This window comes from Hydra viridissima, unplaced genomic scaffold (assembly GCF_058129835.1).
Source record: "Hydra viridissima isolate aposymbiotic clone 2 unplaced genomic scaffold, HvirCarnegie_v1 scaffold_1, whole genome shotgun sequence".
Taxonomy (NCBI): domain Eukaryota; kingdom Metazoa; phylum Cnidaria; class Hydrozoa; order Anthoathecata; family Hydridae; genus Hydra; species Hydra viridissima.
In genome coordinates this window covers 1,468,933-1,489,240 of record NW_028324300.1, presented here as the reverse complement: position 1 = coordinate 1,489,240, position 20,308 = coordinate 1,468,933, and the positions used below count along the sequence as shown (strand labels likewise).

Sequence of the window (20,308 nt, the reverse complement as noted above, 5' to 3'; positions counted from 1 at the left end):
TCCTGCACCTATGACTGCCTATTCTGGTCTGACTCCACCCCCAAAGTTGGACATTGTCACTGAATGGGAAATATTTCAAAAAATCCCAGGGGTTGTTGGGGTGAACGTGTATCTTCAGAAAGAGCTGAGGAAGCAGGCACACTTAGCTATTTAATAATAATAATAATAATAATAATAATAATAATAATAATAATAATAATAATAATAATAATAATAATAATAATAATAATAATAATGATAATAATAATAATAATAATAATAATAATAATAATAATAATAATAATAATAATAATAATAATAATAATAATAATAATAATAATAATAATAATAATAACAACAATAATAATAATAATAATAATAATAATAATAATAGTAATAATAATAATAATAATAATAATAATAATAATAATAATAATAATGATGATGATAGTAATAATAATGATGATAATATAAATAACAATAGTAATAGTAATAATAAAAATAACAATAGTAATAATAATAACAATAATAGTAAAAATAATAATAGTAATAATGATAATTAAAATAACGATAGTAGTAATAATGAAAGGCTGGTAAACTGTAACAACATTGAGAATTTAATGTAAAAGATCGGCCACGATTGCTTCAAGTGGAATTTTCGGAGATTTCAAGATGGTTGGTTTTCATTTCGGACAACACGGTTGGTTCAACAAGCTTTATATTAGTAGGACAACAAAAACAATCTAAGTTAATTTCTGAATAAAATTAACGAAAAAAATTTTAAAAAACTGCCTGGATGTGGATGCTACTTTAGTATTGGCAGACAAATATCTTCTGCCTCAACTTTGTTAAAACAATAGATTGCAATGGTGAAAAGTTAAAAAAGATCAAATCATTTTTTTCTAAACTGTCAAATTCCAAAGGTATAACTAGTATGCTCATAAAGCGGTAGAAAGGTTATTCAGGAAATAACAAGGTCGAAAACTACAAGGAACTGATTAATAATTGTTTGACAGCTACCGAGAACTAGCTGCAGAATTTCACCCAAAATGGGTCTATTTACACTATCATATTGTCTTCTTCCGCTCAAATATCAGTGTTGCAAATAAAGAGTACGCAGAAATATTTTATAAAAACATTTAGATAATGATAAAATGGAACTAAAGAAGATGAGATGAAGCCATAACTGTTGATTACATCTAAAATTTGGTCCTTAGTTTTATCTTCATTCACAAATACTTTGATTCACGATTCTTTGAAAAGTGTTTCTAAAGTGTTTCAGAGATAAGAAAGACATACTGTATATTACTTATAAAAACTGAAGTGATTCTCAGAATAGAAGGTTGAAACTGACCTTGACGCATTGAAATTTTAAATGAAATAGAACTTTTATAAAAGTTTGTTTCTTAACGTGTAAAGAATGATATTCTAGTAAAAATTCACCAGCATTTTATTTAAACTGTTATTTTCTCATTTTGATGAATAATTAAATATTTCTATAAATTTCGATAAATATTTCGGTGTATTCATAATAAATTTTCAACAAGTTTTTTAATCTTTTATTAGTTTCTTAACAAGAAAAAAAAACAAATTTCAAATTAATTTTCATGAACAATTTCTGCTTAAATCAATCCAAGAGAAAAACAAACAAAAATTGTTAATCAATTTATTTAAACTCAGATCTTTATGTGCGCTCAACAAGAATCATGAATGTCCGATGGAAGATACTGGAAGATAATTTGAATGAAGAGAATTCACATTTAATTTTCTATTTAAATATATTAAAAAGAATCAAAAATACCTTCACAAGTTGGGGAAGATAGCTGTAAACGGAGGATGAAATCATAACTTCAAAAAACTATAAATAAAGTATTTCATATCAACTGTTAACAGAATCGTTCCAAACATAAATACATTCGAATCATATGTTTATTTTAATCATATTATTTGGACCATACATTTATTTGAATAATATATTTATTTGATTCAAAACTTACATAGAGTATTGTAAGCGATGCAAGGATTCCGTGTGGTAAAATGTCCATTCCATCATTATACATAAATCGCGATAGATTTTTAAAAGTAGGCATGATTTTGATGATCGCAATCAGAGTTATTAACTTAATTTATATTTTATTCTGATTGATATTATTTAAGCCATACATTTAAGTTTTAAATCTACTTCTTTTTGTTTACTTTGTCACTGTTACAAAAAATAAAATCTCAGCTCATCTGACATCACTTCTAAAAAAAACTTCTGTTAATTAAAAAAACATTCCGACAATAACTGTCGTTTATTTTTGCATATACAGAGGTTTCAAAAAATAAGCTTGCAGAGATTTTTAATTTTTAATTTTTTTAAAAACGTCATAAAAAATTAATCAAATAAGATAGACATCATTATTATTTTTGGCTTCATAAAAAAACAACTTTTTCAACGTTTAAAAAGGTCTGACTTCAATTCACTACTTCACCATTTGATTGCGATATGAGTTTTAGTAAATGAATTTCAGAAAAAAGAAGGCTATAAATTGACCTCTGGTAAATATTTCAACTATTTTTCATAAATATTTTACTCAGTTAAATCTGCATGAAACGTCGAAAAACGTTTACTAAACTTATGAAATTTTTAGTGGATAAGCTTTTCCCAGTACTCAATACTAAAATAAAATTCAAACTTTAAGATTCTGATAGGATACCTAACGCTTGATGTATAACTTGAGTAAGAGGCTGTTTATACGGACAAAGGCTAGCCCGTTTGCCGAGATCTCTGCAAAAAACAGTGAGATCTCACTTGCCGGGCTAGCTCTCTTAATCATATAAACGCAAAATAAAGCTAAGTTGAAATAAGGACGACCTCGAGATCTCGGTAAACGGGCTAGCCCTGCAAACGAGCTAGCTCGCTTTTCATATAAACAGCCCCTTAGTGTTATGCAAGTATATTAGACAAGATTAAACACTTATTTTGATTAAAACTTAACCTACGTCAATCGATTAAATAAATATCCAAATTGATCCCTCACATTTGTTAATCTTATAGCCGTTGCTCCGGTTGAAAATAAAATCTCATACTTTATGCCTTAAATGGATTATTTTAATTAAATAAATTTTTTCAATTACACATTCCAAAGCAAAATGTCAGTTCATTGTCGTGAATTCTTAATTTTTATGCTGGAATTAAATTCCAAGGCCCATAACACTGATATTTTGATTTTGTAGCAAAAACTTTATTCCCAGTCATAGCCGTCAAATTCAGCCGTTGTAAGAGGTCAAATATCGTTTTATTTAAACCTATATTTTGATATGTTTTACATTCTGACCTACGGAGCGTTATGGTATTATTCATCCTTTTCCCTCGTTTTTAACGACTTTTTTTTATACAGCAAGTACAACACCCGTTTTTAAAATTGTTTGACGCTTGGTTAAATTTTACATAAAATGTAATTTTACTTCCCCTGAAAAAGTCTGTTAGACCAAATTGAACTTTCTACTCAAATGGGTATTTATTTGACTATCGCTAACTTTATGCATTGCTTGATTAATCAACATTATTACTATTTAACATTATCAACTTTTGTTCCTGGTTTCTAAAGGCTCGGAAGCTCTGTTAAATTAATATCGTGTAACTTAAACGGGGGTTTAAAAGAGGTCGTTTAATAGGTAAACACTTTTTTATTTCTTTGATTATTTCCTGATAAGATAAGATGGTTACTATATTTATAAATTGAGTAAACATCTTATTCTTTTTTGATAAAACTTTTTCATACTTGTGCAAATAGTATTTATTTATAACACATTTGTAGCGTATAAAACTAGTTTTGTTAATTGATCTTAAAATAAATATATATAATAAAAGATATAAATAGTTATGTTTAGGGGAAACACAACAGCTGATGACGAAGATTAAAATATGGCAAAAACAATTATTACTTAACCGGGTGTTTAGATTATCAGTGGGAAACATGGAAAGAAGATTTTGAGTTATATCTTATTGCGACAGGAGTTGCACAAGATGCGCAAAGATAGAATTACTGTTGCACTTAGCAGGGGAAAATAAAATAGAAGTATACAAAACTCTTAAAGGAAAGGATACTGATCAATGCATGAATTTATATCAGAATACCATTCTATAAAACATCCATTATATTGCACTAAAAGTCTCAATATATTCAGTGATCAGGAAGTTGTTTCTTGGCTTCGTTATCATCCAGGTTGTCCTGTAACTGAACTAAAGGTTCACTACACTGCCCTACACTACAATATTAGCGTGTTCGGTGTTTTCTTTCTTAATGTAACAAAGGTTTCCTAAAAAAAGATATTGGTAAGTTAAGCGATATTTTTTATAAATTATTATATTGCCAATTTTTTTTGCCTATTACTATCTTTATTTTCTTTATTTATTCAGTATCACTGATCTCTAGCTCATTATCTGCATCATTTGAATTAGCCATCTCTGCTGAAACTTCATCTGTCAATATGAATCCACTAGCTCGAGCTGAAATTAAGAAAACAACGCGAACAGCAGGTAAACAAAGGAGGATAAATAATGCAGAAATTTTTAGTGAATCAATGTTCACCGTGGCCGTCTGTTCTTAGATTTAACTTTAAAATGTAAGAACAGACAGCCACGTAAATAGTGCTCAAGACTGAGCAAAGATGTTAATCACTTTGTCCACGAAACGAAATGAAAATAAATTTGCTCATTCAGATGAACCTATGGATAAACCTGGTGCTGAATTAATGAACAACTGATAAACAACCTTGTACATTATGGCGATAACCGTATGGCATTCACTGTGATCTTTAATTAAAGGATAATTTAGAAAAGTACTCCAAATATCGTAGATGGTAACACGACCCTTGTGGCGCTCGTTTTAGGGTTTATATCAAAGAATTTTTTACCGGTGATGACTGTAATATATCCTGATAACAGTTCTAAAACAGTTGCCAATTCTTTACATTGCAGAATTTATTCTTTACATTGATTTCTTTCTGATGCAGGTCTATCGATATTGATTTATCATTTTACGTTGACTTTTAGCGAGGTAGTAATAATTTCAAGCTATTTTGCCGCCATCCCAAGCAACCTCTGCAATAGTGATTCAACAATTTTTAATGACAGCATTATTCAATGCTTCAAGTTGGTTGTTGACATGCGTGTCTAGGACGGGTATCGTCACTAACATCTTCTCAGCCTTCTATAAAGAGCACATCTGAAGCACATTTTTTTGCTCAAAGTAAACAAAACAAATGTCACAGTCAACATCACTAAATTTAGCAAAAACAGCACTTTTTCTTTATTAAAAATAGGCCAACAAAATTTTATAAGTCTATAAAATTCTATAAACCTGGTACAAAATTTTTTTAAAAAAATTCATGTACTTGTGAAAAATGATCTTACAAAATCTCTTTGATAAGATTTCTGGACATACTATATATACGTATTAAATTATTCAATGATTACATCATAGTTTTTACAAAACACCAGCTGTAAGCATAAGCCCAACTCTTAATAAGCCTTTGCAAAGAGTAATTTTATTTCCAACATCAGGACAACAACATAACACCTAATAACCATCTGCATTTTTGAATTGGTCAGTAAACCAATGGTTCACACACTTGTAAGAGATGAATCTATAAATTTTGAGAGAATTTCTCTTTCCCGGTAAAAAAAATTATAAAAATAGGAAGGGGAGGGTAACAAAGCAAAAGAGATTTCCTTCTTTCTTCAATGAACATGTTTTTCGTGAATAAAGTTGTATTAACTAGGTATGTGCGTATCTACGATTTACGGCACCGATTTTAAAGATAAAATCTGTGACCATTTTTTCACCGCGTGCTCGAGGTAGGTGTCGTATGGATGGATTTTTCTCGTCTTTTTTTTAGAATTTTATATTGACTTAGATAATATTTTAAAAGTAGAGTGCTGTAAGTTTACTGCAGTTTATTTTTTTTTTGCACTAACTAACTTTTTGAGTGATTTCATTGCTATTGAAAACTTCATTCCTGTTCTGGAAGTGAATTGACATTGAAGGGATGATGGGTTTTTTTTCTAACTTTTGAATCAATTTTATATATCTATTTTCTATGTACCTAACAAATTTTATTAAAAAATAATGACACGCTCATATTCTATTTTTGCACGCAGTAAAGGTACCAAATATTCTTCTGTTGTAGAGGTTGGGGGGGGGGGGGGGAGGGGATTCACAATTATGAGCATTTTGTGTATTTGACTTTTTTATTCATTAAAAAATTGTTTTTTTTAGAAAAATGAAACGTTATTTAAAATATTGGTAATTTTTTAAAGTAATCAAAACATGATTTACACACAAACACACACAAAAAAAACCATATTCTGTTATAAGTTGAATAAAAATATAACCGAGGCATAGTAATGCGCTATAAACTAAACAATGAAGTTCAATTATAAAACCACCGTAAGCCGAACGCTAATTTTTTAGGTTGGTTACAGTTTTCTTAAGCATTCCTTATAATGAATTTTTGTCACTTAAATGGGCATAACTTTTAGTAAAATCATTAGTTTTTTATGAAATTTTCACCATCGTAATACTGATTTAAAGCTCTTTACAAAGATGTATAATAATTAAATATTTGAATAGTTTAAAAATTTTGCACACATACCTATATTAATTCAAAAAATAAAAAAAAAGTAAAAAAAATAAAAACCTTTAAAAACCTGGCTTCAAACCAATAAACAAATGAGATCTAAACTAAACGCAAACATTTCGCACCTCAACGCACAAATTTTATAAAAGTTGCAAGTTTATGTTGTTTTTATGAAACGTCATTATTCGTTTATTTCCGCATTTCTATCTTTTTCTATTACTCTGAAAAGTCATTCTAAATTGAATGTATCCTGGATTTTTTTAAAAGTTCACTTAAGATGCTTGTGATAGTTTTTTATGGATTCGTGGGTTTATTTTAGTTTTTTTTTCTTGTATTACTTAAAATGTTGCATTAGGTTTTGTATTTCGCCGTTTTTCGCCGAATAAAAGAACCGTTAGTCATTATAATTAACTTTCTTCGTATTGATCACTTTTTTTTAACTTTATGAAGTACATTAAAGTAAAAAAAAAAAAGAATAAATTTATGAAACATGATTGGTTGAAATGTAACAAGCATTTACGTTTTCCAGGCCTTTGATATTACATCAAAGGACTCGGACTGGAGAGCAATTTGATGAAGGAATGCAAGCACGTTAGTCGTGAAACCGCGCAGATAAGTGAAACCGCATTTTACTTATCTGCGTGCGTTATCACCATAAACGTGCTTGTAATAGTTTCTAAAAACTAATCTTTTTTTTTTTATCGTACGCAAAAAAAAAAAAAAAAAAAAAATTTTTTTAAATTAGAGCTGTCCCGACTATCTACCAAATGAAGGTTCTCATTTTCCTCGTTCCTCATTGGCCAATCATACTGTCTTTTTACGATTGCTCGGAATAATAGGCTTTAAAATTTTGGTGTACCTACGAATTTCTTAGATTTGGTCTGTAAGAGGCGAAAAAAGTTTTTAACAGAAATTTAATTTTCTTGTTTAGACTTTTTCAATGAATTTTTAAAATTTAAAGTTTTTGGTTGAAACCCTAATTATTGAACATGACACATGACAAATTGTAATTTTGATTTTTACTTTCAGACCATGGTATACTATTATTTTTATGATAAATAATTAGTGTCAAAATAAAAGCATAAAAAATTGTCATCGTATCTTAACCGATTTGTTCGGTGTCGCATGCGAACGACATCAATCAATGATAAAAGTTCCTTCACAGAGTGTAGGAAAAGTTCCTCCACAGTGTATTGGGAAGTGTGTTGTTGTAAATGTCACTCGAATCTTAAAAAAAACTCAAGAAATTTAAAAAAACATATTTTGTTTTTAGAATAATATGTCAATTCAAACATTAGTATGAACGATCAGCCGCCGAACTTTTTAGAGGAATGGATGGGTAGTGACGTTGTGATGGTCGTGGAAGAGACATCACTTCATGTTCACAACTTTATTCTCTCGTATAACTCAACAGTATTTAGAAAAATGCTTTCGTCAAATTTCAAAGAAAAATCGGAGAGAACAATTAAACTACCCGGAAAGACAAAAAAAAAAATCATTGAACTGCTCACTTATATTTACCCCTACCCTCCGAAATTTAAAGGTAAATTTTGGTTTATTTGAATAACAGTCAGATATTTAATTCTTTCTTTATTTGTATTTTTCTCTTACTTGATTATTTAGTAAATTACCAACAACTCAGTTCGCTTATGTGTGTACGAGCACGTCATTTCTAATTATTTCCTGAATGGATAACTGATGTGTGGGTGTTTAAATGCTTTATAGAAAATAATCTCTCAAGACAAAAAACCCTGAATTTAGGGAAAACTCTTCTTTAACCCTTTCTTTATCCTGATAACCTAACTTTGCCAAATCCTAAAAGCTAATCACAACCCAAATCTCAACTATAACTCTGAATTAGATTTATTCCAGCAAGTTATTACTGATAACATTTACTTTCTCCCAAGTGCAAGTTCGCGCCAAGAGGAAGCTCCGAATAACATCTTATTTCATAGAAGGTCAGCTTGGTGGAAAAACTCAGAGTTTTTTTTTAAACAGAACTACTTTTGATTTTGATCTCTATTTTCTTGTGGACTCGATAAGTCAAATAACCATCCTTTGTTTTCTTAATAATAATTCTATCTTCTTAAGTCAAAAATTTTTTATTTTCACGGTCGGTAAAAACTGAAACTCTATGAGTTAAATTAATGGTTGTTAAAGCAAAAATCCATTTTAGAAATAAACCTGCAAAAAAAATAATAAAAATTAAAATCAAAATATATTTCTAATAATAACATCTTTTTGTCAACTTAAAACATAAAAAAGTAAAGAAAAAACTTTAAAACAATTATATTTCAAAGCAGATATTTTTGACTTAATGAGCTTTTTCATCAACTCAACGATATGTTCTTTGCATATAAGCCTCAAATGGTAGTGTTTCTTTTTTTTCATTAATAAAATTAAAAATTTTTCCAAATTGTTATTTTATAATATAGATTATTACTAAAGTGGAAACCTCTTCATAAAATTATTGGCAACATTTTTTTTAAACCGACAGGGTTCTTTACTTTTCCTCTTGCATATTCGACCATTTCAATATTTGAATGGAAATTTAAAACTAAACATCGTTTGAATTCTGAGTCCAAAAAAAATGATTAAAGATTTGGTGAATTAATAAAAAAAGTTCTTCATCAAGATTTATAAACAAAACTTGATTTTCTGAGTAATTTTTTTAAACCAAAGTTTCTCTTAATTTTCGAGTTAATTAGTAGTGTAACGATTTGGTTTTTTAAAAATCGAAAAACTTTAATGAGCGGAAGTAAAATTTTTTATGGAATTTTTTATACTCTGTCAACTTACGTCAACTACTTTTGGTTAAGTAATGACGTAGTTTATTTCATTCGAACAGTTTTATCATTTATTTCATTCGAAAAGTTTTACCGTTTATTTCATTCGAACAGTTTTATCGTTTATTTCATTCGAACAGTTTTATCGTTTAGAGGACACGGACTTCGAAAGTTTATTGTCTTTATGTCGGGAATACGACATAGCAGAGTTAAATCAACGCATCGACAACGAGCTGTCAAATAATTCGCGAGGACATATAGATTTTGAATCTCTTTTGTTAGCGCAAGAATTTTCTTTGCAAAAATTTACTACGAAGTGTATCGAAAAGCTTTCGAAAGAAAAATTCGCAGAGACGAAAGATCACGAAAAATATTCTCAACTCAATGTTGATAACAAGTTGAGAATATTCCAAGGTTACATTGATTATTTGCACTCGGGCATATTTTCTGTCGCTTCAAATTTAGCACTTCACGCGACCTTCAGTGAGTGTCAATGTGTCGATAAGAATGACGATGAAAAAGGATGTTCAGTGTGTTTTTCCGATGCAATTGACTTAATAAATAAAAACAGTCGTATCTTATACGATCTCGCGAAATCTGGTACAATTAGAAGGTTTAAGCCTTACTAATCGATGATTCAGATCAATCGTTTACTGATTTGCAATTGCTGTCACAAATTCCTTTGTCTTTTATCTTAGATCCATCAATTACTATTTTTATTTTTTATTTTGCTAACAAAAGAATGACAGATCTCCGCATCTCTCTGAAATATTAAAACCATATCTTTATTTTGATAGACAGCAGATGTCGTTATCTGACAGCTGATATCATTTTACTTTGTTAAACAAAGCTTTCATTCATATTAAATAATTAGGAACTGAAGAGGGCGAATGCGAGTGAAAAAAAAGGTGAATATTTCCAGGAAATAATATTGCTGCTTGAAAGAATGGTCTTTGTAAATTCTAGATTGTATTTTATGTTTTTAGCTATTTTATCACAATGCTGATTAAATATTTTAAATGAAACTTTTGAATTGTTGCTAGAATTACAAATAGCAATGACACCAAAAATGGAAAATTATTAAGAGATTTGGATCCTCTTTTTCACACAGCATTGAGTGGCCTGACCTTGCTGGGACCACGCCCCCTCCCCCTTTAAATTTGTTACTAGAAGGATACTATAGTAATAACATTATAGTAACGTTCTGAGTTTGTTTCTTCAGGTTAAAAAGTAAAAATGAAGCTTCAACCCTACGAACCACGAACCCCTTAGTTTTTTTGCGCTGCTTTTGTTAGGGCAAAATAAAAAAAAGCGAAAAATCTTTCGGCTCCTTTTTTCTTTTCCCCGTAATGATCCCAGATTTCTTTCGGAGGTGTTTTAAATAGATCTAATTTATAGATTTTTTTTGAAAATTGTTCATAATTTACATTTTTTAGATTTTGTTAACAAACTGTAAAGAAATGTAAATTATAAGTATTATATGTAAAAGCTAAAATTTTAATGTTTTTTTCATTTTAAATAAATTAAATGACCATTTAGATTGTGGTATGTTATCATTTAGATAAGTTGTAAAAGAAAAATTTGTAGCATGTTTAAATGCAAATTAAATACTTAGAAAACATCTGAAGATCGCTATTACGTGAAACTTTAAGAAATATTAAATAAACCTTGCTAATTATCTAATTTGTATAATAAATAATAATAATAACAATAATATTAGTAATGATGATATATATATATATATATATATATATATATATATATATATATATATATTAGGGAGATTCAGATTGTAATAGAAAAAAAAAAGTTCACAAAAAGCATTCTCCTCAAGGTTGCCTGTGTTCCTTTATCACCAAGGATCATGTGTACCAAAAATTAGACTTAAAGAAGCAATTTTAGGTTTTATAAGATGAATTAACAATTGGTGAAATTTTGTGATTCTCTCAAATTTTGCAAATTTTTTTTTTTATTTTATATATATATATATATATATATATATATATATATATATATATATATATATATATATATATATATATATGCGCGGAACGAGGCGTAGCACCCTTCAACAAAAGCGTTACGAAAGATGAAAACCAAAAGCAATTTCTTCTTCGATTGGTTAATCTTCACCGGAAGTAATTTCCAGTTGCATCAAAGTCTACCCTGATGAAGATGACTGTTGGATGATGAAAATGATTGATCGATTATTGCCTAGTGTAATTACATAGTAGTACAGTACTATATTATTGTTTGTTTAACATTAAACATCCACAATCCACCACATAATAATAAGTAATTTCTAATAAATAATTAAAAAAAAAAATTTTTTTTTACTTTTTTAACCTCACTCCAAAATGTGACAAAACATGACAACCCCTAAATATCATCCGATTTGATTCAAATTTTGGAAAATAATTACTATTGCCATATAAAACAAGGGCAAGCTTGAGGACAACTAAAGCTTTGAACCTAAAAATTTTGCATCACCCTAATATATATATATATATATATATATATATATATATATATATATATATATATATATATATATATATATATATATATATATATATATGAATATATGTAATATAATAGGCTAAAGTGTCTTATGGAGAACCCCAAATAGAAAATTCTATAACAATTATAAACTCGAAGACTACATTAATATAGTAGATGGAGTAGTTTACTAAACATGAAACCATTAAGCTCCTGGTAGCTACAAAACTAGTTATTATTTTGTATTATTTAGATCTCTAGTTATACATGTACTTAGGGATGGCACTTTTACTTACTTTTTTTTTTAATTATTCAAGTAAGTAAGCCTTTATGAAAAAGTAAATTGCGTATATAACTGTAAGCGTTCAAAAAAAACTTAAATTTACTTTTAAAAGAAATTTACTTTTCTAAAACAATTTTTATTTTGTAAAGAAAGGTGAATTAACTTTCGAATGTAAGTTATATGTAAGTAGATTATATAAAAAAGTAATTTACATTTACATTTAAAATTGAGTTACATGGAAAAGTAATTTACTTTTACATTTAAAAGTTAATTACTTTTTTAAAACTGCATTACATAATGTAATTTTACCTCGAAATGTAACTTACTTTTACATTTAAAAAGAATTTATTTTTAAAAAAATTATATTACCGTAATTGTAAAAAAAAAAAGCATTTTAAAATACATTATAAAAAAGTTACATGCAATCAAATGTAAATAAAATTTACTTATATAATTAGTTTTCCTAAGTAGACATGTGTTATTTTATAACTAAAATGAAATGGCTATTAAAAGTAAATTACATAAAATTACTTTTGATTACTTAAGTTTACATTTTAAATAACTTTTAGTTACAATTAAAAGTAATCTATACTTAAAAAGTAAGTAAATTTACTTTTGGTCAACATTTTCTCTGAAAGGATATTGTATGAGAGAGTAAAATGCAGTGAAACAAAACTTGCAGTAAAGCATAGTTAATTTAATTTGGGGCAACAACTGGTCTGAACGGATTTAGACTTTTTTTTCCCTGTGCACCTATAAAATATCAATAACCGACTCCGATCCATGATTATATTGGCAATTAAAACCATTCCTAGCGCCGGAACAATTTCGCATTTGCTTTGAAACCATTGTTAGACCCTGGTTAAAAAAAAGTTCAATTCCTGGCCAACATGGAAATATTTTACTAGTCTTAGGCTGGAACAGTTATCTTTTTGAAAATATTTAATGACGGAACGTATGGAATTCAGACGGTATCAAGAAAAATATCCTCCTAAAAAATGCCTCCCAGGAAAAATGCTTAAATAGTTTTTTTTTATATACTTAGATACGCTTTACTGTCATTTTATCTTTGTATCAGCTTTTCTCCTGATACCGCTTTTAATGTGTAAATTTTTAAATTTATTTGTTGCTTTTTTATTTTTGTTTTATCGACAAACTTTTTTGGACTTTGTGCAGCGGAGTGTACATATACATCGACTGATTGTTAGGGAGAACGTGCACGAAATAGTACACACAACAACTGACGGATAGGAGTTGGGGGAGGCAATCTTTTAATTTAAACAAAAGTTTGTTGTTTTTTTTCTTTTACTTTTATTTTTGGGAGAGGGGGGATTTTTTCCAGGGAATTTTTTGTCGGGGAGATATTTGGGTGGGGTTCTCGGGTTTCTTTCTTAAACCAATTTAGAAATAGCCTAAACATAGTAGTAAGGAGAAAACGCATTTACCCTGGGAGACACCCGTTTAAGAAGAAGAGATTCTTTGAAAGGCAAATTTATAAGTAGTTTTTTTTAAGGTTTTATGCATAAATGTTTTTATTATTTAAAAATTAAGGAGGGACACTAAATATAGTAAGGGCATATAAAAACAGATTATAATAATGCCATTAAAACTGGCCAGCATTTTAGCTTTCTCGCCACATAAATAAATTTTTTGGAGAGATAACTATTATCATATCGACAAAATTGTAATAGTTCTCTCTCCAAAAAATCTCCTTTTTACAAATTTTCTTGTTCATTTATACCGGATAGTTTTCCAAAAATATCCCTCAAATATCGTCATTAACCCTTTTCCCGTTTGTGTTGCATATTTGCAACAAATGATTTGCTGATAATTTTTTTGGTTATAAAGTTTATCCACAACATTAGGTGTTTTGAAATATGTATTTTAGATCTTTCTATTTTTATTTTGACGCAATATAACCACAATAACATTTTCTTTTGAATAATGGCAGCTCTAAAGAGAAGTGCTATTTTTAGTAAGTTTTAGTTACTATCGTTAATGCTCATTTTTGAATATAGGAAAACCCATGCTGACGCTTAAAACTTTTTAATTGTTATGTGCTATGATTGAAGTTTTATATTAGTGTCATTAAAAACTAAAACAAGCATAAGATATTGTTAGATTTACCTCCTAATTTATTTGTTGCAAATGTGCAACATTGTCGGATCAAGGTATAAAAAATGACCATTTTTTTTTACTATATGATTTCTCTGGTAGCTCCTACAAAAACTTGTAGAATTCGAAATTTTACTGTACAAGAAGCTGTTAATTACGTACTTGAACCAGATTCTGATTCTGAGTTATCAGACTTAGTGGAATCAGATGAATCAGGGAATGAGGCAGAACTTGAAATTGGCAATGTTCTTTTCAGTTCTGAAGAATCTGAGTGAGTCAGTTTTGATTACCATTGATTTGCTTTGAGAATTGATTTAAATTTACATTAATTTTTTTATCTTTAGGACTGAAGAAGAAGAAGAAGAAGAAAGTGGTTTTTCACCATTCAACATGACTTTAGGATCTGAAGAGTCATGGTATGTATCAATTTGAATAATGAATCTCATATTTAAAAAATTATATATATACATATTTCCAAAATGTGAGATTCTTTATTCAAATTGATAAATACAATGCCTCTTTAAATCCAAAAGTATATTTTAAGCTATATGTATAATATATATATATATATATATATATATATATATATATATATATATATATATATATATATATATATATATATATATATACATATATATATATATATATATATATATATATATATATATATATATATTATACATATTACTTGAAATAAATTTTAGTGATTATGAGGATGATGTCACTCTGTTGAAAAGAAAGTCTGCAAAGAAGCCGGTCTATAAATGGAGGAAAACACAACTACCAATATTTGATGCAGCGTTCAAAGGAGAGGAATTTTCTCTACCAGAACGCAATGACGACACCATTTGAGTATTTTAAACTATTTTGGGATGATAGCATCACCCAGAACTTAGTTGAACAAACTAATCTCTATAGTGTCCAGGTAACAGGCACTAGTATAGCCACAAACTTAAAAGAGATTGAGCAATTCTTAGGTGTTCAAATGTTGATGTCATTAGTTCGCCTCCCTAGCTATGAATCGTTTTGGTCAACAGAACTTCGATGCGATGCTGTTGCTGATGTTATGAGTTTAAAGCGTTATGAATGTCTTAGAAGGTTTTTGCATGCAGTGGACAATACTACAAAAAATAAATACTCTGGCAAATTGTTTAAGGTTAAACCTGTATTAGATGCTGTTCGTAATAACTGCATCAAAATTGAACAAGAGCAAGACCAATCGGCAGATGAGCAAATGATACCTGCAAAAACAAAGCGCAGTGGGATATGTCAGTATATGCCCAAAAAAATCCACAAATGGGGTTTCAAAAATTTTGTTAGAGCAGGAAAGTCAGGCATAATATACGACTTTTTCATCTACGCAGGTGCTACTAGTGCAGGTGGCCAAACTTGCGGTGCTGAGGATATAATACTTCGACTAGTTCAAGAAATGCCTAAACACAAAAACTTCCGTATATACTTTGACAACTGGTTTTCTACATTGCCATTAATTAATAAACTGAAAACTATGGGAATATTAGCTACAGGAACTTTCCGTAGTAATCGAATCGGAAAATGCCCACTTTTATCTGACATAGTATTGAAATCTCAAGGAAGAGGATCATGGGACTACCAAGTGGATCAGAATTCTGGGATACATTTAGTAAAATGGTTTGATAGCAAAGCTGTTATAGTTGGATCAACACATGCTGGTGTCGCAGGATCAACGAAAGTCAAAAGGTTTGACAGCAAAAAGAAAGTATATGTTGATGTCAAAACTCCTGATATTGTTGTTGCATACAATGCGTCAATGGGAGGAGTAGATCTGGCAGACATGCTGATATCATTATACCGCACGAGAATAAACACTAAAAAACGGTGGTACTTAAAATTGATTTTTCACTGCATTGACATATCAAAGATAAATGCTTGGTTGTTATACCGAAGGCACTGTACTCAACTTCAAGTGCCTAAAAAAAAACAGCTGACTTTAAGAAGATTTATTTTACAGGTAGCAACAGCGTTGAAGCTCAAAGACAAAGATCCAGAAAAAAAAGTTGGTCGTCCCAAAAGAAGTTTCTCACCTTTAAAGACGCTCGGAAGAAAGCCATCAAACCCAAAACCAATTAGTGATATAAGATATGATGGATTCTGCCACTGGCCCGAAATCAAGGATAAAAGGGGGCGGTGCAGAATATGTAACATGACCTGTTCTTTTGCTTGTTCAAAATGTAAAATACAACTTTGTTTGAACAAGGATAGAAACTGCTTCAAAGACTTCCATGTACAATAAAATTAGATAATATATAACTATAGTAAGAAGAAATTATTTTAAAACTACAACGGTCTATTAAACATGCCTGAATTTACCCATATTACTATTATTATTATTATTTTTTTTTTTTTTAAAAAAAGCGTTATTTTCTATACCTCTTTTCGGCAAAGTTGCATATATGCAACAAATCATAAAACAATAATAATTATCAAAAAGATTTATTTTGTGTTTTTTTCTAGCACATAATGCCATATTCTTACAAAAAATTCATTAAAAAAATTTTTTTAGTAGTTTGATCATAATGTGCCGGATAGAGGGTTAAAAACCGCTTCAACATTTTTATCATATTTACAGGTAAAGAGATATTGAAATTGTTAAATCTGTAACGCCGTTGAACGTTCGTGCTCTTTCCGTAACGGAATTACAATTATAAAGTTGAAGACTTTTTATGTAAAGGTATATATATATATATATATATATATATATATACATATATATATATATATATATATATATATTTATATATATATATAAAACATGATATATGTATGTATATATCATGTTTTGTTGGCGCGTAGAAAAAAATAATTTTTTGACAACCAATTTAGTGAGCGAAAAACATCTGCTTTGACAACTTTTTACTTATTCGGTTTCGGCCAAAATTTCTGTTCAAACCACTACCAAAATGAGACGAAACTTTTGTGAGGAGATTTTTTTAAGTTTAGATAACTTGTTCTTAATTCAGTGTGATCATGACGTTTTCCTAATTGTAATCGTTTGTGGGTAAATCAATTTTTAATTACGACAGTTATAGCAATTTTAATTGAAATTACTTTACATAACTGATTCAAGTTACTATTCTCAAATCATTCATTTGGCGAATATCAAAATTTTTTCACATGTTCTACTTTTTCTTTAATTATGTTACAAACTCGTTTTCGATTGTTTAATTACCTTATGTTCCATAAATCCAACTATTCTGTATGGGACTTCAAAGACATAAAAATGATTGAGGAAACTAATTAAATTAAATTACTATCAGGGCCTTTATTTACGATATGAATCTGAGACCTCTCGTGAACAAGGCAAGCACCATATTAATTTTGTTTAATTTTTTTGACAATAATGACTGGAAAAAAAAGAAAAAAAAGAAAATTATCTAAAAGACCTTTATTTGGAATGCAAGACTTTATCAACATACATCGCCAGAAATGTTTGTCTTTATCTGAAACAAACACGGCAACTGTTGAAGCAAGACGTCTATCTGGTGACAATATTACATATTCAGGTATGTTTGTAAATTTTATTTAAATTTTAAGATGAACTTGTGAATGAAAACAGAAAGGTCAAAGAAATTAAATGACCCAGAATAATTACTTGCTGTACAGTCATGTATTTGTATCAGTCTTTAATTTGCGTTGATACTTGAAATATATTTTTATAAACTATTGCTTGTGCTGTAGGTTCGAACTCTGATACCGACGATGATCAAGTTATAAAATCAGTCCGTAAAATAAAAGCATTGCCTATTAAGACCCTATTTTCATTTGTTGCCAACACAAATAAGTATGTTTGTTTGATGTGCCCGGAGAATGGAAACCTTGTGTGTGGGCCTGAACCAAATCTGCGAAAACATATTTTCCATGTTCATAAAAAATCTGAGTACCTTTACGATTCTCAAAAAAAATTACTCGTTCAAGATAAATTAGTTGGGATGCAGAACAAAGATGAAATAGATGAAGCCGTAATAAACTGCATTATTCAAGATGGCCGTCCTTTTAACGATTTTCATAAACCTGGCATGCAACGCCTTCTAAACATTCTTGCCCCACTTTACAAACCGCCTCATCGAAAGACAATAGCAAAGCGATTGAGAAAGCAATACTATCAATACAAGAACAATCTTAGAGCTAAACTTAAGTCAGTTACTCATATTGCTCTAGCAACCGATTTGTGGAAAAATAGGGTTGGATCCTATTGGCTTTGCATAACAGCGCATTATTTAACAAAGAAATTTAAATACAAATCAAATATAGTTTGCTTTCGTAGATTTTACGGAAGACAATTAAGTAGTAAACTTACAGCATTCGTGCAAAAAGAAATTACTAAACTTGAAATTGATACTAAAGTTATTTCAATAACAACAGACAACGCTGAAGACATTAAAAAGGCGATGGGATCTATAGCTTTACGGCTTTCATGCATTTGTCATAACTTAAATTTCGTTTTAAATCACGGAATAAAGTTGTGGGCCAAACCATCACAGAGCTTATTAGATGGCACATCAGATATCGAAGAGGATCTTATTTATTACAATAACTACAATGAAAGCGATATCGAGTCTAATGAAAATATATCGTCGGACGAACAGCTTGAAATGTACGATGTAAACAATCAAGTAGAAAATGCGTGTACTTTTGAAACGGAAAACGTGAGCTCGGATGATGATAAAAGTAGCGAGGAGGAAGAAGCATCTACAGATGAAACTGTTAATCAGTTATTTAACTTTTCATCCATCATTTTATTTAGGTTAAGAAAAACTTTAGCTCTCGTTAAAAGGTCTTCAATATTGCAATCATTTGTTTTTGATGAGGTTAAGAAAGAGGGGCTAAAAATAAATAACTTATCGTCAGATTTTCATGTTCGTTGGAACTCAACTTTTTTAATGATTAGTAAGATAATTAAAGATAAAAATGTTTATAATAAAATTATTATAAATTCTGGTACTAACAATGGGTTAACAGAAAAACAAGTTAGTAAACTCAAGAAACTAAATCTGTTATCAGAAGATTGGAAGTTCCTAGAAATTTTACACTATAATCTTGCGCCATTCTTTGAAGCAACTAAACTTCTCTCTACTAGAAATTTTCCAACACTTTCGTCGGCCAAATTTGTCCAAAATACGTTAATGAACTTTCTTGAAAATGAATCTTCAGCTTAATGTTTTCTATCGCAATCATCTTCTTTGGTCGAGAAAGAAAACATGTTACGAAGCAGTCTTCTCAAGTTTATGAAGGTATACTTTATTGAAAAGATATCTCCAAAAAAAAAGTTACAAACTTTACTGGCATGTTTCTTTGATCCGAGAACTAACGAGTGTCTTACAGAAAAAGAATATCAGGAAGCAGAAAGTAAACTGTTGAAAACATTTTCGAATACAATGCTCCGACAATATCCTCGAAGGTCAACGTTTGTAAACACTTGTTTGCAAAATGACCAAAATCAGCCGAGAAGTGGTTAGTTATAAAATATTATTTGTTTTTAAATTTAAATATATTTAAACTTATGTAAATAATTTTTTAAAGCACTTTTGTAAAAAGATTTGCATATTGACAAATATTATTACTCATTTTCATTTTTAGAAGAGAAAGATTCAGATGTTCGATTCGAACTTCAAGATTCACCTGAACAGTCTGTGAACCACAAAAATGGATTCGCTAAACTTGCAACATTGTGCGGTGTCAATCTATGCATACAAAAAACACAATCAAAGCGAAATATCAAAGAAGAGTTGTCTTTTTTCAATTACGCTTTAAAGCAAAAAAATTGGAAATTTGATGAATTTTGGTACAAATATGAAAAAGATATTCTAATGTTAGCCTCTAAAGCAAGAGTGGTTTGTACTTCATCTGCTAGTTCGGTAGGGCCAGAATCCTCATTCAGTGTTGCTAACTTTATTCATCGAAAAGAAAGATGTAACATGAGCTCAAGAAACTTACGTTACTCAATGCTCCTTAAAGAGAAGATATGATTAAACTTACT

The 20,308-nt window shown here is 29.2% G+C and overlaps 4 protein-coding genes across 12 annotated transcripts in view; 3 read left to right on the top strand and 1 right to left on the bottom strand.

Annotated features, from left to right (window-relative positions):
- LOC145187808 (uncharacterized) overlaps positions 1–20,308 on the bottom strand; it is a 64,977-nt gene that overhangs the window by 19,973 nt on the left and 24,696 nt on the right. For 3 of the 9 annotated variants that reach the window (XR_016451021.1, XR_016451020.1, XM_090082702.1), the window contains exons 1-2: positions 1,977–2,293; positions 1,781–1,837 (exon numbers count right to left, since the gene is read on the bottom strand). The exons of 1 other annotated variant lie outside the window; for it this stretch is intronic. Coding sequence is in view for 2 of the 8 variants with exons in the window: in XM_090082680.1 (XP_089938806.1) it covers positions 1,781–1,837; positions 1,977–2,069 (150 nt within the window). In the remaining 6 variants the exon portion in view is untranslated. Of the gene's footprint in view, positions 1–1,780; positions 1,838–1,976; positions 2,294–20,308 lie in introns of those variants that run through there. 5 more of the 9 variants (XR_016451015.1, XM_090082680.1, XM_090082660.1 and 2 more) reach the window with 4 other exon arrangements.
- On the top strand, positions 7,883–10,168 carry LOC145188146 (BTB and MATH domain-containing protein 36-like). The gene is made up of 2 exons (XM_090082732.1): positions 7,883–8,149; positions 9,546–10,168. Exons 1-2 carry the CDS (start codon positions 7,906–7,908, stop codon positions 10,019–10,021), a joined length of 720 nt encoding a protein of 239 aa, XP_089938858.1. The 5' UTR covers positions 7,883–7,905; the 3' UTR covers positions 10,022–10,168.
- LOC149892837 (uncharacterized) lies at positions 17,672–19,487 on the top strand. Its single transcript, XM_090080989.1, has 3 exons — positions 17,672–17,834; positions 18,010–19,218; positions 19,291–19,487. Exons 1-3 carry the CDS (start codon positions 17,672–17,674, stop codon positions 19,485–19,487), a joined length of 1,569 nt encoding a protein of 522 aa, XP_089937115.1.
- Positions 19,306–20,297, top strand: LOC145195053 (uncharacterized). Its single transcript, XM_090080909.1, has 2 exons — positions 19,306–19,782; positions 19,909–20,297. The coding sequence occupies exons 1-2, from the start codon at positions 19,530–19,532 to the stop codon at positions 20,295–20,297; spliced, it is 642 nt and encodes a 213-aa protein (XP_089937035.1). The 5' UTR covers positions 19,306–19,529.

What these genes read in the sequence shown, in the direction of transcription:
- LOC149892837 (XM_090080989.1), top strand. Translation starts at nt 17,672, where the DNA reads ATGACTGGAAAAAAAAGAAAAAAAAGAAAATTATCTAAAAGACCTTTA. An exon ending in TGACAATATTACATATTCAG is followed by an intron (nt 17,835 to 18,009) that starts GTATGTTTGTAA and finishes CTTGTGCTGTAG; the next exon opens with GTTCGAACTCTGATACCGAC. An exon ending in CTCAACTTTTTTAATGATTA is followed by an intron (nt 19,219 to 19,290) that starts GTAAGATAATTA and finishes ATGGGTTAACAG; the next exon opens with AAAAACAAGTTAGTAAACTC.
- LOC145195053 (XM_090080909.1), top strand. Translation starts at nt 19,530, where the DNA reads ATGTTACGAAGCAGTCTTCTCAAGTTTATGAAGGTATACTTTATTGAA. An exon ending in CCAAAATCAGCCGAGAAGTG is followed by an intron (nt 19,783 to 19,908) that starts GTTAGTTATAAA and finishes TTTCATTTTTAG; the next exon opens with AAGAGAAAGATTCAGATGTT.
- LOC145188146 (XM_090082732.1), top strand. Translation starts at nt 7,906, where the DNA reads ATGAACGATCAGCCGCCGAACTTTTTAGAGGAATGGATGGGTAGTGAC. An exon ending in CTACCCTCCGAAATTTAAAG is followed by an intron (nt 8,150 to 9,545) that starts GTAAATTTTGGT and finishes TTTATCGTTTAG; the next exon opens with AGGACACGGACTTCGAAAGT.